Source organism: Barbus barbus (genome assembly GCF_936440315.1).
Source record: "Barbus barbus genome assembly, chromosome: 15".
NCBI lineage: Eukaryota > Metazoa > Chordata > Actinopteri > Cypriniformes > Cyprinidae > Barbus > Barbus barbus.
Window position 1 is genome coordinate 17,794,011 of NC_136743.1, and position 18,401 is coordinate 17,812,411.

The window sequence follows — 18,401 nt, forward strand, 5'->3', positions numbered from 1 at the left end:
CCTAAAGTTACAAATAATGCTGGTGATAGCGATCATGTGGTGAATGTTGATCCAGCAGCCGAAAAGGTGTACAGAATTCAGAGAGAATGTTGAAAGATTTTTACTAGTGTCTCCGCTATGAAAATGAAAATGCACTGTGCTCTATGCACTGCATTCACTTTGAACCCTGTGGGACGGAGTTTGCAGGTAACACTAACAGCATTCTCCACCGAATCTACACATTTTAAGCTCGAGAGCTTGGTTAAACACAGAGTGCGCCAAACACAAGAAATCCAGGGACAAGTGTGTGGCAAAATGTTCAGGATAATCAGGTTCAATCGTTAAGGCCTTTAATCGTCAGGATGCTCACGTAGGGGTCTGCGATAATATCGTAATTGATGATGCACACTTTTAGAAAAAAAATGGCTCAATTGTAAGATGACCATAAAAAATCAATTCAATTTAAAATCAGTTTAAACTTATTGGAAAAAATTAATTTCTATCACTGATGTGAACGGACCACCACACAGAATATGAATATCAAATTGTCCACGGTAGTCCTTAAGATCAGCACAATAACACACTCAGCAAAATATTGTCTAATTATCGTTATCGATAAAATCCTAGAAAATATCGAGATATAATTTGTCAATATCGTACACCCCTAGCTGCCAGCCATTCCTCACTATTGCCAGAGCTGAATGTAAAATTTGCATACACCATCCAAAACCTTCGTCATCCCTTTGCATTTCACGTGGTAGTTAGCTCCCTGTCACCTGACAGCGGAAAGCAGTGACTGGGTGATTGACAGCTAATATTTATCAATCTAAAATCTGCATTAAAGTTAAGAATGTAAAGATGAAATCTGTTAATAAATAATTTGTAGTTGTGGTGCTCATTCATTTTTGGTGGGTGCTCCTAAATTTTTGCCGGTGCTATTAACTTTTTAAAGTTGGGAGCACCAGTGCTACCAAGTAAAAAAAGTTAATTTCGAGCCCTGTTTTGTGCAATGGAAAGGTTCTTCATGGAACCATTAAATGGCAATAAAAAAACCTGAATTGTGTGTAAATGGCAAAATATCTAAAATTAGAAAAATCTCTCATGATTCAATGCAGAATTGCATTGCAGTAGACTGCTATTAAAGCAAAATCCTTCTTTTCCTTCAAAAAAAAAAAAAAAAAAGAAAATTCACAGATGTTTATTACGAGAGATCTGAGGCCCGATTCAACAAGCTAGCAGTCAGTACCCAAAACAAAACAGGTTATGACAGCTCTTTAGCACAGATCAAGCAGGTTAGTCATTGGTCAACACAGTAAAAGCAGCCAGTCCTTACCCTGCGAGGAGGCTGTTGGCTCAGGTCTGGGAACAGCAGGAAGCGGTCTCTGAGAACGAGGCTGGCAGGACGGCACTGACATTTTCACAGGTCCCACATACTGCACGTACGTCCCTGGAAAGTCTCCCCTCTGTTTGGTTCGCTCGTTAAAGCCCAAGATCCAGCCGATGCATTCTGGGTGCTCCTCCTCTCCCTCTTTGATGCCCAGTGACAGCAGAGACGCTTTGTCGACCGTCAGGATATCACCAGGCTCAAGGTCAATGTCATCCTCCCAGTCCTTAGAGTAGGAGTACAGAGATCTGTACTGGAAGCAATTGGCAGCCATTTTCAGAGTATGAACTGACAATCACCCCAGGCAGAAGAGTGTCAGACTGGGGATGAAACTTTGCGAGGGTGCAAACAATGTCGTACCGTGGGACGTTTGGTTAAAAGCTAAGCACTTCTGACCGGAGCTCATAAATGGGCATGCGCGATAGCAACGGCTTAGACCTGACCGGTGTTGGCCGAGCAGGCCACTTTTCTCAACTTGAACCCACGGTTCAACCAAATGATTGAACAGAGGGAATGCAGCATGCTCATTCAGGCTCCGGGAAAAAAAGAAATAAAGAATGAAGTCCTTCACAGAATTATTTTGCCAAATCAGCTGGTGTCATCTTATAGCAGGTTGCTCAACATTCCCTCTCAAGATGTGATCCTCCCAGTGTAACGTGATGACTGTATGGGAAAAAAAAGACAAGTATATTAAGAGTGAAACACTCACACAAAGTCATTCTAAAAGAATAACAATAGAATAATCACAACAACTTTACAGTCGAGCTTCAGCAAAGCTTTGCATAGTCCAGTAACAGCCTTCATCTCGGTCCAAGTACACACGACAGAATGCGTAATAAAATATTCAAAGCATTAAATAAACGTTGTGCGTCACCTGTCTTTCAGAGAAAATGCACAACGGCAAGGCCAATTGTAGTCTGATTAAACATGCTGGACAAAGACTAGGTCTGTTAATCTGACTTCACAAAAAACAGGTAGATTTTTAGTCGGACTGAAGTGTTTACCTTTTAAAAATACACATTTTTTAACAATCTGACTGAAATCAAACTTTTATAAACGCACTAAACATAATGCACCTCATACATGTGTGATATGATGGACATTCGTAAGACCAGGTGAATTTTTAAACACCATAGTCTTAAAGCAAACAAAACCCAAGGAACAACCTTACCTTACTTACCTTGAAACAATTAATGCCAGAAATATCAAAGCCGTTAATGTTGCAGTTAGTAACCAAATATTTCAATTTCAGCAAATAATCAAAAAGATAACTGCCTAAAAAAAAGGATGCTGCTCACAATTGTTTTTTTGGAATAGCATTCCTGAATGAGCGCAGTTCACTTAAGTTTCAAAATAATCCAATATAAACTCCATATTATTCCAATTACAGTACGCAGCTGATATTAAGCATATTTGCAATATGCATCACTTATATGACGGAATGGCAAAACGTATAATTTTTTTCATGCGCATGCGCACCTTCGAACCAGGGGCTTATGCTCATATACCAATAAAGTGGCATTTTAAAGGTTTGCCGACCCCGTGGAAAGATTGCAATCTAAAAAACAACGTCAAAGTGTTCGCAGGCATCACAGGGCAACACTCACCCCACTTTGACCAGGCGCACTAGGGTCTCAGTCCGACATCCTCTGTGTGGAGAAGAGAGGTGCAAGCGCAGACACGTGGCACTGGCATACCCAACCACAGCCCGCAATCCTCACACCACCGAAACACCCCCTCCGAAACACGTCATCCCCCTTTCCGCCTTTTCATCATTATAACTAAAGTATTTCATGTAATGCTACTGAACTGTACGACGGAGTTCATTCAGGAAAAAGAAAAAGTCCATTCTGAGTCTGAGTGCTAAAACTAAAAGTTCTGCTGAGAGAAATCCTCATCTTTACAGTCAAACACACAGCTTAAGCTGCAGGACGGCGGCTGACAGATTTGTATGCATCCTTTCCTCCCCTTTATTCAGTCTGAGCAGAGCAGTTTGCAAAACACTGTGACCAAGGCATAGCACAAAATAATTAATGAATCGAGGCAGGAAACTCACTGTTGCTACAGAAGGGAAAAGGTAATCCTGGATTCCTATTGGGCAGCATATGGCCATGTGCTCAAGAATCACCAGAGAAGCTGGGGCAAATCAAGCAAACGTTCTAATATTAGAAAATGTATCTAGGCAGTGATCAAACCCTAAACCTTTAAACTATACTGCTTTTCTGCAGTGGATAACTTTTTTTTGCTCATTATAGGAATATGTTTATGCCTGTATGATATATTTTAAGTATTCTGAATGAGAGACAAGCAAAGCAAAATCAAAATGTTTGTTGGATAAGGCTTGTCTAATCAGGACTATGGCAAATTATTAGGATCATTCAAACGCAAGGAAAAGGACTGGATTCTACTTGGGGTTCTACTGAGAAAACATGATCAGGATTCTGTCGTACTGTGCATGTCTTCAGCCTCAGGCTACCAAGGTAGGAGTTTTAATCCATCCACGAGACCCGTCTTAGTTGTAAGAAATTAGGACAGTCACAGTATTTGTTGAGAACGAAAACGATGAGCCTGTCTAGGTACGGAAAGCTTATGCAATATTTTTTCCTCTCTCGTTTCATTGGCTGAAGTACCTTGACTAATGCCCATGAGTCTGGTGACAGACAGTGTTCTCCAAACAATATGTCCTTTTAAAGCCTGGAGAGTGCAGGACTGAAGAAACGGCATACAGAACATACCCTCTGGATATATGGCATGCAATGGTTCAGATAAGGACAATGTTGCTAATTAAAGTTAAAGTGTCTTTTTATTTTAAAATACTTTCTCAAGTTAATATGCGGCCAACTATAAGTAAGCCATTACACTTCATTCCCATGAAAAATGTAAACATTGTAGTGCTTTCAAAACATTACTCTGTTTGAGCATCCTGACGATCCCAACACAGCAACACTGGCTCAACCAATGGTGTAACTCTGGGGGGAGAACTCTTTTGATTTGCACTGTACAGTTTCTATATATTTTTTTTTACAATATGTTACTTAACTAATTATTTAGAAGAGTAATCGAAAGTCAAGAAACAAAAGCAGCAACAGATCTTTCATATTGTGAGATACATCCAAGTGTAACAAATTAGGGATGCACAATATTGGATTTTTGCCGATATCCGATACGCCAATATTTTTCTATTAATTTTTTTCATACCGATATATTTGCTTTTGTTTGGAAACACCACCAAATCTCTCCTGTGCAGAAATTATAAGCAAAATATTTTTCATTTTGGTTAGTTTTTAACAAGAACTTATTTGTTAGAATTAAATCAACAATAATAAAGTCTTTTTGACATTACATTGAAGCTTTGACAATAACTATAAACAAAACTATATCATTCGCTGCAAGGCAGGTGTTTTGTAGTTGGATGTAGAAGAATATAAGAGTCCTAAATTTCTCCCGACACCAGAGCCACTGACAACGCAGTGGATTAGTTTTTGATTTTGATGGTAATGCGCCACCAAATACACGTAAATTAATTTATGTCTGCGCAAATAATTTTACTCCAGACTGCTTTCTGAACGAGGGGCGGGTTTTGTTAAAGTTAAAATTCAAGGATGGATTAGTACCCATAGTTCATGATCCAGCTGCACCTCCAGAAGTAGTAAGTTTCACACTTTATATTTTTTATGATTATTTATGAATCGCCTTTGCTCTTCCACAGAAGAGAGGAGCGGGGTGAGCAGTGCTCATTAGCATGTAAAGAGATATGCACCGAAACGAGTCGCTGTGAACAGAGCTGTTTTTAACAAGGTAAAAAGGGTGTTGTTTTTCACGACCACTGAGACCATTTCAAGAATACCCTAAAGAATCATACCAACTTGTGGAAAATGGGCATCTGATGTCCCCTTTGAAGCACAGCCACCACAAAATCAGACTTTAAAAATCATTCTGAGGTTAAATACAGATTTAAAATCATAAGACATAGTTTAGTAGCTATGATATTGTGTTTGAAGTCAAACCTTTGCATAGCTATGATAGGAAACACAGGAATCTAACAATGCCTTAGAAAAAAAAAAGAGTTAATCTTAAAAAAATAAAGCATATACTTAAGTGTGAAAGAGTGTGTGTGTGTGTGTGTGTGTGTGTGTGTGTGTGTGTGTGTGTGTGTGAAAGAATCAGATGTAACCCCCTTTGTAATCCTTAACATTTTAATAAGCAACTAATTTAAAGGATTAGTTCACTTTTAAAAAAAACATTTGCTGATAATTTACTCACCCCCATGTCATCCAAGATGTCTATGTCTTTCTTTCTTCAGTCGAAAAGAAATTAAGGTTTTTGATGAAATCATTTCTCCACATAATGGACTTCAATGGGACCCAAACGGTTCAAGGGCCAAATGACAGTTTCAGTGCAGCTTCAAAGGGCTTTAAACGATACCAGACGATGAATAAGGGTCTTAGCGAAACGATCGGTCATTTCAAAAGTAAATAAAAAAGTTTAAGTTTTATAAGCACAAATGCTCGCCTTGCTCTGTTCTGTGATGCGCGTTCATGACATCACGTAATACGCAATGACGTTGAAAAGTGCTGAGTCAGTGTTTACAAATGTGCGGAAGGAGGACCATATACACATATTCAAATGGCTTTGTGTCAGTTTATCGTTTAAAATGCCCATTTCGTGTGCGTATCCTGGGTGTTTTAATATTAAAAAGCCTACTGACTCGGTACTTCCGCCTAAGTCAACCGTGACCTTTTCCACGTCATTGCGTATTATGTGACGTCACGAACGCGCATCACAGAACAGAGCAAGGCGAGCATTTGTGCTTATAAAACTTTTTTATTTATTTTTGAAATGACCCATCGTTTCGCTAGATAAGACCCTTATTCATCGTCTGGTATGGTTTAAAGCTGAACTGAAACTGTCATTTGGACCTTGAACCGTTTGGGTCCCAATGAAGTCCATTATATTGGGAAATGTTTTCATCAAAAACCTTAATTTCTTTTCGACTGAAGAAAGAAAGACATGGACATCTTGGATGACATGGGGGTGAGTAAATTATCAGCAAAAGGTTTTTTAAAAGTGAACTAATCCTTTAATTACACATTTTTTTCTCAGTAACCATAACTGATTACAATTACTTTTATTTTGCAATTCAATTACGTAATTCCGTTATATGTAACTAGTTACCTCCCAACACTGTTTATATCGGTAATTAGCATGTTCAAAGTTTTACAAACTTGAATCCAATACGAAATATTTCCCCTCGAAATTCCAGATTGCGCGCATTTCTATTCAGATGACTGCATTGTGCCGCACAAAAGGTAGAAGGCTGCATCTTTATATAACTTTATTTAATCTTTATATCACAAAATAGCTGGGGTGAATTTTCATTTTCATTTCATGCTGACTTTGAACAGAAATGCACCAGTTAGCATATTACTTCTTCGCTCAACTAAACGCGACACACGGACAAAATGACCGAGATTTACCCTCCGGCTCTACATTCCCCCTCTCCTGGAACAATCCCGAGAGAAACTCGCTATGAAACAGCCTTGCGCTGTTATACTACAATAATCAACACTACCACCATAACTAAACTAATATACAACTAACTGCTGGATAAGGCGCCGAATATAAGCAGTGACTGACAAATGGACACTTCAAATTCAGAAGGGTCTAAATCTGATTTAAAAAGTTGAGTTTGTGTTCTCGAGTCACTGTCACGCGCTGAAGCTCTTGCAGGCTGTTAACTGTGTGTCTGCTGCCTTGATCAGGCAAGGCGAACATGCTTCTGCATTATGCAGACCAAACGCATATCGGTCTGAACATTTCTGTCGCCCACTAAATCAAACGGCTTCTTCGAAATTTTGCAAAGAAATAAAACGCTGGCTTATCGTTCGAGGCAAATAAGTCCAAGTTTTATATGTCGTAGCAGCACACTTCGCGTCTTTTCCACCATTTCCTCATATTTGGAGGCTGCTAGCTAGCTATCCTGTTTAGTAGAGTACAGTAACGCAATGTGCAAAACTTGGCAAAACTTACCCGTGGCAAGTCGTTGCAAAAGCGTTGACAATTTTCTTTCGCGCGTGCGAATAAATGTGTGAATTTAACTAACACTCGGCCGGACTCAGGTTTTCTACTCCCTCGGCAGAGTACAGGATTGATTTCTTTTTCCTTTTCATTCCGCACGAATCTTTTCAACTTGCCGAACTGCCATTTTCCAGCGCAGCACGGAGCAGGACAGGACTGCGTGAGAGCTAGAGAATAGCGGAATGAGCCGAAAACGGCCGAAAGAGTAAATCTCGGTTAACCCATGAAGCGATCATCATTCCTGCACTCCCTATTGCGCCATCCCGCTGTGGTTAAGCGAGGTAGTGTAGAAACCCGTTCAGAAAAAAATGTAGACCTACAAGTGAAAAAAAAAAATCTCAAATTACGCTATTCTTTGAATTGCCTATTTTTATCGTTTATCAGAGTACTGGAACTTTTAAGTACAGTTTCAAACAGTATTATTCTATGCAGCAGGCCATTGAAATATATATGTGATAGACTATGTGTAACTCTATATAAAATATATCAAATGCAAAAGTTTTGGGTCAGTAATTTTATTTTAAATAAATCAATGGTTTTATTCCTCAAGGATTAAACTGATTAAAAGTGACATACTTTTATATTGTTACAATAAAATTATATTTCATATAAAACTATTCTTTTGAACGTTCAAGTTCACAAAAAAAAAAAATTACGCAGCACTGTTTTCAACACGGATAAGAATATTTCTTGAGAATGAAATCAGTATATTAGAATGATTTCTGAAGGAGCATGTGATACTGAAGACTGGAGTAATGGCTGCTGAAAATCTAGCTTTGTCAACACAGGAATAAATTATATTTGAAAATATAATTTGTTGCTTTAAATTGCAATAATATTTCTTAATGTTATGGTTTTTACTATATTTTTGATCATAATATATGCAGCCTTGGTAAACTTCATATGATTAAAACTTTTAATTTGGTTTTGTATTGTAATAATTTCTGGAGGTAGTTAATATACCACAGGCCACTAGTGCTCAAGTATGAAAAACATTCATGGTCACAACAGGAAAAGAACTGAAACCTCTGAAATATGATTATCAGCAATGTACGTACACATTTAATCATGGTTAAATCCAAACTTTACAAATACATTGAGCGTGAGTGGATTTAGTTGAGAGTCTAGGATATTTTTGAGTCCATGGCTGTGGAAAGAACTGGATCAACTATACAAATTAAACTTAAAACAAAACACTACAGTACCATACAATAGTAAATGAAGGTAGTATGTGAACTCAAGGAAATAGTGACACAAATCTGAAGTACAGAAGAAGAGAAAGACAAGTCAGACTGGGAGTGCAAGTATCTAAACTTAGTCTTCGGTCTCTTTAGTTTTGATTAATGAATGAGGAAGCAATCCAGTTTAAGCAAACCATTACATAGAAAGCTCATGTTACTCGTCGTAACTGAATCATTTCTGTGTAACCAAATAAGCAGATGTCAACCATTCAGAAGGCTACAGTGCAGATTTAAACTATGGCATTTATATAGGGTACTCACAAAAACATGCCATATGGCTGTTGAGTGAATTCACGAGAACGGACATTTCCACAAAACACTGAAAGACAGAACCACCATTTGTTAAAAGATTACATATGTCAAATGATTTCAGTTGTACAACACTTCTAGAACACATATTGAATCCAAAACCTTATAAATAAAAAGTTATCACCAAATTAGTATTCATAATCCATTTTGTTCTAAGTAACGAGAACAAGTATGCTCATGTAAACATGATACTCTACAACGCCAACATTGGCCAAATGGCTTCTTACAAGTCACTATTTAGGTGCTGGAATATTATTGGGTGTGACTGAATGAACAAGACTCTTTTCTTATGCATCCAAATTTGCAAAGTGGCAAAAATAATATTAGTCAACAGATAATAACTACATTTTGTTGACCACTCAGACATTACATGACAATATTACTGATTTATGAGATATGAAAATGAAAAAAAACCAAGAGTAAATGAACCTCAGCAGGACCACATATGTGCAAATTCTCAGAAAGCAGTCCTACTGTTTGACCTTTCTATTCCCATCTTTATTTATTACATTTGTATAAAACAAATGTAATAAATAAAGTCTTTCAAAATCTACAAAATTAATTGTGCTACCTGGTAAAACAAATTCTTAAAGGGATAATCAACCCAAAAATGAAAACTGTCATCATTTACTCGCGTCGTTCCAAACCTGTATGGCTTTCTTTGGTGGAACACAAATGCCAACAATATTTTAAAGGAATAGTTCACCCAAAAATTAACATTTTGTCATCATTTCTCGCCCTCATGTCGTTCCACACCTGTATAAGTTTTGAACACAAAAGATGATATTTTGAATAATTTTGAAGAACCAAACAGTTGTTGGTCCCCTTTGACTTCCATAGTATTTCTTTCTCTACTATGGAAGTCAAAGGGGACCATCAACTGTTTGATTAGTAAATGAACTATCCCTTTAAGATGGCTTTTGTCCATACAATGAAAGTCAATGGGGTCCAAAACAACACAGACATTTTTTTTATGTACTACAGCAGAAAGTAAGTTGTTCAGGTTTATAACAATATGAGTCTGAAAAAATTACAGAATTAATTTTTTTTTTTTTTTTCAATTTTCATTTTACAGAATTTTCATGATTACAAAAATCAATTTAAAAGACAGTTTGGCAGATGAATGACTTCTAACTTAAGAATAAATGGCACTAAACAAAAAATTCCTACTCCTGTCTTTTCTTTGATTATGATTTTAATGATGATGGAAGCACCCGTACATCTGAGTCTCTCAGTTTTTTGGACTTATCTAAGGCTAACAGCCATCCTCTGGTTTCTTCTGTTCTTTTAGCTTGGATCCAAGCTCGTCGGGTTTCCTCGCTGAAGTCTCAGAGCTAACCTCCGCTGGTGTTGTGCTAATCCATGCAGCTTTGAAACGTGGATGAGATGGCACTGGTATAGATGTTGTGACCTCCTTGTCATCAGAGTCATCAAAGCTGACCTCGTGAACAGCTTCCTGCTTCTTAAATGAATCTCGTCTCTCAGACAAGTTTAGCTTCCTCATAACCACACCACCGGAGTCCCTCACTCGTTGGCCAGCCAGGTACAACCCTTGTCTAGCATGGTCACCGACACACACAAAACCTGAGGCAATGTCACTAGCTTGTGACTCGAGTCCCTCAGCTTCACTCTGGGGAACTTCCACAGTGTGTCTTCGAGTGGAGAAGGCCTTTTTGTCTCCATGTTGGGTACCGGAGGGCCTCTCAGATGAATGAACCCTGTTCAGCAGTGGCGAACGAGGTGATTCTGTGCTGCGGGGACACACCGTCTGTCTCACGATGGTCGGCGGGGACATCATCTTATTATGAAACGAGTGGAGGCTTTTAGGAACGCCGGCGAGGGAAGATGGAGAACACTGTGGAGACAGAGGCTGTGAGGAGGGATTGCAGGCGAGGGGAGAGGGGGGGATACTGTTGGTGGACTTGCAGCGGCCTGCTTTGCTATAGCGGAGGCCAATCTTGGATCCCAAAACGTGAAGGGAACTTGGTCGACTTTGAGGGATGGGTGAATTCGGAGAGCTCGAGCAGGGTGAAGAACTCTGTGGAGAGTTTGAATCTGTGGAGAGAGTACAAACAATGCTAATCACTGACATACTACTCAACAAAAATTAAAAATTAAAACTTTTTTTTTTTTTTTTACAATTAATTAAAAACAATTTACAGTTTAGTGCTCTAATGCTCCTCCAAACGGTGTAAAAATTATATAATTTTTTATATACACTACTGTTTATAGTTTAGGTTTAGGGCTGTTAACATTTTTTTATGTTTTTAAAACATTATATGATCACCAAGGCTGCATTTCTTTTATCAAAAATACAGGAAAACTGTAATAAAACAATGAACTCTTAATGTATAATAAAATTTAATTATTCCTGTGACAACAAAGCTGAATTTTCAGCAGCCATTATTCAGTGTCACATGATCCTTCAGAAATCATTCTAATATGCTAATTTGAATAGAAATTTCATAAGAACAGCATTTATTTGAAACCAGAATCTTCTGTGACATTATAAATGTCTTTTACTTTCACTTTTTATCAATTTTATGTGCCCTTGCTGAATGAAAGCATTCTTTTCTTTCAAATAAACCCCAAACGTTTCGAACGGTAGTGTAAGTCAATGATGCATAAAAGTATCCACAATAAAGTAAAATATAGTTTAAACACACGTACCAAGTTCTTATAAATGAACTGTTTACATCAATGTTTGTTTCATATGCTTTTGAAAAACTTACAAGAAAGCTGAAATGTCAAGTAGTGTAACCATCAAGTAAAATAAATGTTTTGCATTACCTTAGACCTTGAACAGTACTTTGAAAAGTTTTCAAATAAATTTTAAGGCAAAAGTCATTTTTAAGCAAATATCATGAATTATTTATTAACTCAAACATTTTACAAACTGAACTAACTCTGCCTTGTCATAATAAAGGTTTATTTAAATTATCTGATTTAAAGACACTCACAATCATGAGTGTCTGCAGGGATCCTCATACGATATCACTCAGTGAAAAACATTTTTCAAATATTAATAAGCCATGGAACAATTTTGTTAAGAAATAAAACTACTTTTCAATAATTATGTTTTATTAAAGAATTTGATTCCTTGAATGAGGGGTTATTATTTGAAGCATATCTATTATCTAATTAAGCAGATAAGACTGTATCTGACAGTGAGAGAGAGTCTGAGTCATACCACATGACAGGTCTGGAGCTGGGCTTCTGCACGGGGTGTTGGGCCCAGGAGACAGGCTCGGCGTTGGAGAGTCAGACAGGCTGTCATTAGGTGAGTGCTGAAAACCCGCTGAGAAACTGCGACTGTTCTGAATTCCCGGACTGTGTTTGGGCAGCTTCTTCAAAAGGTTTTGCCGTTTGCTAGAAAAGTTGGGCTTAAATTAGATTTTGGATTTCAATCCTAGTTTAAAACATTCAAGAAAACACTACATCTTTCCAACCTGTCTTGACCCGCTTTTCTTTTGCTCTTTTTACTGCGTCGTGCCATCTTCCCCTTTGAGCTGGTCTTTCTCGCAGGCCCGATTTTAATGGACGTATTCTCAAGAGGAGTCGTCTGCAGAGTCACTTTACTGCCACTCTACAAATGGAAAAATCAAGAAATCAAGCAAGTCCTTATTTAAAAAGCGCATTGTAACTCCAGATCTATTTGAGAATCTCACCTTCAGCAGAAGCTCCACCACATCGGTGTGCACCAGACCCTGGATACACTCTCCATTCACGTGAGTGATGAGGTCACCAGCCCTCAGCCCGGCCTCATGAGCAGGACTGCCGTCTTCAACGCTCTAGATCAACGGCAACACATAAAAGCGCATTTAAATAGGTCAAACCAATAAAATGTTGGGACACTGGGTTCGGAGTATGGTTAACCATAGAAATAAATCAAAATGACATTTTTTACTGAAACTGAAATTATGTTTTAATTTAGCCAAAAACGTTAATGGATTTCATTGGGTAAAAAAAATTTTTTAAATAATGTTACGTGACATTGTTTATAGACTGTTTCAACGGCAACAACATAAACAACTGTTATTGCGCATGCACGCTTTTGTGGCCCAAACATAACTTTGGTAGACTTCCGCAAAGAATCAATAACAACAGCAATGTTCCTCTAGAGTAGATTATTTCTGATAAGCAAAATATATGTTTGCTGCGTAAATCAGATGGGCTTCTTGAAAATGCAAATTCATTCTCTGCCAGGCAGAAATAGAGGTTTCCCCGGTAACGGCTGTACACAAAGCAGCTCTGAGCTCACAAACGCTGCTTTATAAAGGCAAGATGAAAAGAAAATGACATCGAAAGTTTCCTTCAGAGATACAGTGATATAAAAACACCTGTGCCGCGTTTTGATTTTAAATCGTGCAGTGCTCATGTTTATTCAACGAAGTCAAAGTCTTTTGGAAAATCTATTTGTAAAGTCAGGTTTTGGACTTTATTCCCCGCTTTTCCTCAGGTCTCTGTAGTGTTGTTGTGATTCGTCATATTCTTCTTCTTTATTCCGCCGAAAGTTTGGCGCGTAACTCCTCCCGCAGCTTTTGTCACAGACCCACGAAATCGTGCGGATTATTCGGGAATGGTGTGCTATGACTTTTATAAGCGATCGGGGATACGGTGTTCGCCCCAGGGGTGAAAAAGCGGCCAAAAAATCCCATAGACTTAACATTGCGACAAACTTTGACGAATCATAGCTCAGAGCGAGGATTTCACAGAAACTTGTGATTTGCCACATTTGAAGAGGCTGGCAGGCTCTGTAAGAACATATCTCACAATGGGGTAAAGGTTGCACTCCTGGGGGGCAGGAGCTGCCCAAAATTTCCCATTGACTTACTATGGAGCAGGACGTCCCATGAAATGCATACGTTTCACCTACTATGGTAAATTGCATAGGGATCTTGTATTGAACATAGCTCTGGATCACAGTGTCATAGAGACAAGGGGGCGGGCTCATTTTAATCAGACGACCAATCAATCTCTCAGGATCATTGTGAAGCTATCAAGCCACGCCCTAGCAACCATTTAGAGCACCTTAGCAACAAGTTCCATAGACATCCATTGAAAGAGATTAAAGGGATATCTCCGGACTGAATTGTCATAGAAACATGAGGGTGGTCTCATTTGACTCAGGGCAGCAAACAGCCAATCATGAATCACCTCAACACTCCCTAGCCCCTCCCTAGCAACCATTGTCGAGCACCTTAGCAACCAAAATCCAAAGAGACGTACATTCTAGTTAGTGGGTGCTTGCCAAAGGCAAGGCACTGACTATTGTTATTAATCATATATATTATTATTATTTTTGAGAGGAGAAATCAATCTACATATAAAATATTGGTCACTTCTAAACAATAAAAGTGTAGCGCATCCACTAGTAATTATATATAAATAAATCGTTTTTTACAGATGCAAATATGTTAGAGACATCACGATATAAATGCCAACTTGTATCCGATGCACACTTTTTAACGTTAACTTTTTTTGCCAAAGCACCGAACGAATCGGGGAATCTTCCCATCCCTAATGGGAAACATTGCATCCGGGTGTGTCTCACTCATCCTTAAAAGTGAAGCTGCGAGCTCTTTGATCGCCCCCTGGTGTCTGGCTGCAGTACAGTTCATAAACCCCGAATGTAAATGAATGGGACTTCAGTCAAAATAAAAAAAATCAATTACACTTCCAATACAATTTTCTGAAATATGGTTTTGGCCATTTAAGGTAGTTGTTATCACGCTGATATATGTTCAATTGTTCGTTTTTGTGATAAGTTTGATTTTAGCTAGTAATGTGATGCTATAAAAACGGGGCGTGTCGTTATGGTTGATTGGGTCTGTGGGAGTTTGATTCCGCGGCTCCACCTCACGACTGCAGAGACTCGGGCTCCAAACGAATTTCTACTGCGCAGACTCTGGCTCCAAACGAATCTCTACTACGCAGACTCTGCTCCAAACGAATCTCTACTGCGCAGACTCTGGCTCCAAACGAATCTCTACTACGCAGACTCTGCTCCAAACGAATCTCTACTACGCAGACTCTGCTCCAAACGAATCTCTACTACGCAGACTCTGCTCCAAACGAATCTCTACTGCACAGACTCGGGCTCCAAATGACGTCATTTACTCAAGATGGCAGCGGCCATACTGAGATGTTTTGGCTTCTCTTTTTTATAGTGGAAGGAAGCGGAGACGCGTCGTCCATCTTTTTTTTACAGTCTATGATTGCATCCCACAGCACAACAACCTGAGCCCAACTTCAGTCCAGTCCTCACCTAACTCATCACCTTAACTTTAACTGCATTTGAAGTCTGCACCACTAGTCAGACCGATAAACAAACATAGACCGGAAGTTAACTTCAGGCCAGGCGCATACACCCGATGAAACAGTCTATATTCTATCTTTCTGCAGTTGAAACACTTGAGCGATTATATGAAACATTTCACTAAGTTGTACTGTTTCTTTCAATATAACTTCTGATGTTCATTTTTGTTTATTTAATGCTATAACTAGTAAGGAAAAATAAGAGATGTTCAGTTCACACGCTGCTTAAACTGAGGCAATGAGTTTCAGTCAATGATTTCGGCCCGCCAAAGCGGTTTTGGCCAAAACCAAACATTTATTTTTGGTGCATCACTAGTTAACCATTATATAGAGTGGAGTGATTCACATTGCATCCATAATACTCACCCAGACCATGTGGTGCACCGTATAGACATCAGTGTCGCCCATGTAGACCCGAATGGCACGGAGCGCAAAGCCGTACTTCCTCCCAGAGCTGTGGATGACCACAGGAGGACGAAGACTGCTTACGCTGAGAGAGAGGTCTCGGTTGGGGGAAGAATCCCGAGATGAAGGATTGGATGAGAGGGAGTGTGAAGACATGGGGCTTGTCTGGAGCCCACCAGGGATGTCATCTACAGCGATAATACATGATCATATATAAGAGAAATGCCACATAATAGTTGCAATATCCACATATTGGTATTAAATATCAAACAAAAGTGTCAAGTCATGTTTCGCTTTCATCTATGTCAATAAGCTCTCTGTTCCTCTCAACTGTTCATTGTTCTCTTGAAACCACCTGCTTCACTTGTTTATTGTTTTAATCACATGAATTTCAGTTGCTTTCAGTGTGATGGTATCACATGATGGTACAACGTCTACATGAACACATCTGAGCCCAATTTACCTGCTGTGACGATGAGAGATAGGCCAGACACGGATGCAGACTTGGGAACTTTGCATGTAAATGGTGAGCGTGGCTTCTCTGGGGTCTCCTGCTGGAGCCCGAGGCGACGCGGACCCTTATGGTCCCTGCGATTAGTAGGTCTTGTTCCAGTAGAGTTACTGCGCAGACGAATTCGGCGGAGATTTGAGACAAGACCTTCTGAGAAAAAACAAATTCATAAGAAAACTCAAATTGAGAATGAGCATTTACAGATGGACCAATTTACAATTCTCCCTTTAATTTTACCAAATATTAGATTAAAATACGCATAAAAACTGTTACCCTCATCCTCAGGAAAGGCAAAGCGTGGCATGGCCTCAAGACTCTGAGTGCTGTTCAAAATTAGAGGACTAGTGCCCCTCTCAGGCTGAGAGGAACTGGATGATGCTCTCGGCCTCGGACTTGGACTGATTGAAAAGAAATAAAAAAAAATTTGACTTCAGGCAAATAAACAACATTTTGAAAACACAATAATAAAAAAAATACCTAGAATCATGCAAAAATTATGAGTGATTGAATATACCCTTTGGACACATTTTTATTGCTTGAAAAAAAAAAAACTGCATTATATCACTTTTCAAAAGTGGTATACTACATGATTGTCACCAGTGTTACTTTACAATACACTATTTTATTTTTGTATTTTTTAATTTTGACTTCAATTTTAGTTCTATATTTATTTTGTCATTTCTATTAGATTTTTAAAATATTTCTAAATACTTTCATTTTTATTTTAAATTTAGATTTCAGTTAATTTTTTATTTATTTTTATAAATATTTCGGTTATTTTATTTCAGCTTTATTTCAATTAATAAAATCTTTTTTTGGGGCTTTTTTTTTTTTAAATGTTTTCGTTAACAATAGCAACACTGATCAGCATAAGAGATAATAAATGTAAAAATGATAGCTGTAATTATTTGATCTTTTAATTCCATTGTGATAAACAAACTTCAAGTAGTGTGTATTGTATCGTTAAGGCTGGAATACACTACACAACTTTTGCCAATTTACAGTCCGATTTACAGTCTGGAGAAGTTGACGCTAGTTGCCGAAAGTCAAAGCCAGTCTGCAGATTTGAGTTGACAGATTTCACAGAAAATCACACATTGTATGATGGTCACAGACTATGATTTTTAGCTTTAGTCTATGATTCCATCCAGTCAGAGGATCTCAAATAGGTTTGATTTTTTCAGCCGATTTTAGGACGCATATTGTTTTCACTTGTCACCCATGTTCCCAGTAACAAGGCACATGTTTCTGCATGTTTGTTGTGATCGGAACAACTTGTGTTGTCTGCTAGTGTGTGATCCTCAGTTTTTTACTGTATTATGCCCAGTAAGTGTATGATGTATGGTGTTTTAAAATCTATTCAGTTTTTAAAAGTCTTGTGGTGTATTCCAGCCTTTAGAATTACAGCATTCCTTGCAAGGTTATTCAGGCATAGACTTTAGAAATATGATGTAGTGTGTTAGTATGCTCTTCTGTACATATCCTTGTTCTCACCTGCCCCTTTGGGAATCCTGTTTCCTGTCGCTGCTTGGAAGCTGTCTAAGGGTTTCAACTGGAGACAGCATTGAATGACCGTCCCACCGGTCCTCCTTCTCCTCACTGCAGCTCCGCTCAGAGGAGGACAGGCTCAAGTTGGAGGGAGAAGCCAGCTGCTCAGAGCTACTGTACACCTGATTCACATGACAAAAACAAGTCATGACCTGCTCCTTACTGTGTTAAATGCCTCAGTCTGCCTGACTGACAGGAATCAATATAAGATGACATTGTGCACATTCAGCTATTTCACCTTGCTGAAGCGATGCGAGCAGGAAGAGAACTTGATCTCCTGATAAGATTCATCATCGTTGGTCTCATCGTCCTCCTCAGAGTGATGGTAACGGTCAGAACGTGCTGGGCGGCAGATGAACAGAAGGTTCAGTTGCATTTACATTATATTTATGATTCAGAAAAAGTCATAAAAGAGCAAGAGAGCCACCTACTGTCAAAATAGCTTGTGTCGTCTTCAGTTTCAAGCTGTGGAATGAACTCTGCTTTCTGTCTTAACAGTCCACTCCAGTCCAGACCATGGAAGAAGATGTGATGTTTGACCTCTGCTGCTCCTCCTGTAGGTCATACCACACATGATTCAAAGCTGGCCACATTATGACTTTATCAAGTTCCTAAACTGTAGTGTTAT

At 38.7% G+C, this 18,401-nt stretch overlaps 2 protein-coding genes across 2 annotated transcripts in view; both read right to left on the bottom strand.

Annotated features, from left to right (window-relative positions):
- Positions 1-7,583, bottom strand: part of LOC306881098 (phosphatidylinositol 3-kinase regulatory subunit gamma-like) — a 31,384-nt gene extending 23,801 nt beyond the window's left edge. The window contains exons 1-2 of the mRNA XM_079435008.1: positions 7,394-7,583; positions 1,313-2,026 (exon numbers count right to left, since the gene is read on the bottom strand). Coding sequence (XP_079291134.1) covers positions 1,313-1,637 — 325 coding nt within the window. The 5' untranslated portion in view covers positions 1,638-2,026; positions 7,394-7,583. The remainder of the gene's footprint in view (positions 1-1,312; positions 2,027-7,393) is intronic.
- Positions 7,584-8,475: 892 nt separating this feature from the next.
- LOC306881531 (microtubule-associated serine/threonine-protein kinase 3-like) overlaps positions 8,476-18,401 on the bottom strand; it is a 32,182-nt gene continuing 22,256 nt past the window's right edge. The window contains exons 17-26 of the mRNA XM_079435686.1: positions 18,205-18,327; positions 18,012-18,115; positions 17,720-17,895; positions 16,499-16,623; positions 16,178-16,375; positions 15,676-15,902; positions 12,660-12,782; positions 12,441-12,577; positions 12,182-12,360; positions 8,476-11,046 (exon numbers count right to left, since the gene is read on the bottom strand). Coding sequence (XP_079291812.1) covers positions 10,247-11,046; positions 12,182-12,360; positions 12,441-12,577; positions 12,660-12,782; positions 15,676-15,902; positions 16,178-16,375; positions 16,499-16,623; positions 17,720-17,895; positions 18,012-18,115; positions 18,205-18,327 — 2,192 coding nt within the window. The 3' untranslated portion in view covers positions 8,476-10,246. The remainder of the gene's footprint in view (positions 11,047-12,181; positions 12,361-12,440; positions 12,578-12,659; positions 12,783-15,675; positions 15,903-16,177; positions 16,376-16,498; positions 16,624-17,719; positions 17,896-18,011; positions 18,116-18,204; positions 18,328-18,401) is intronic.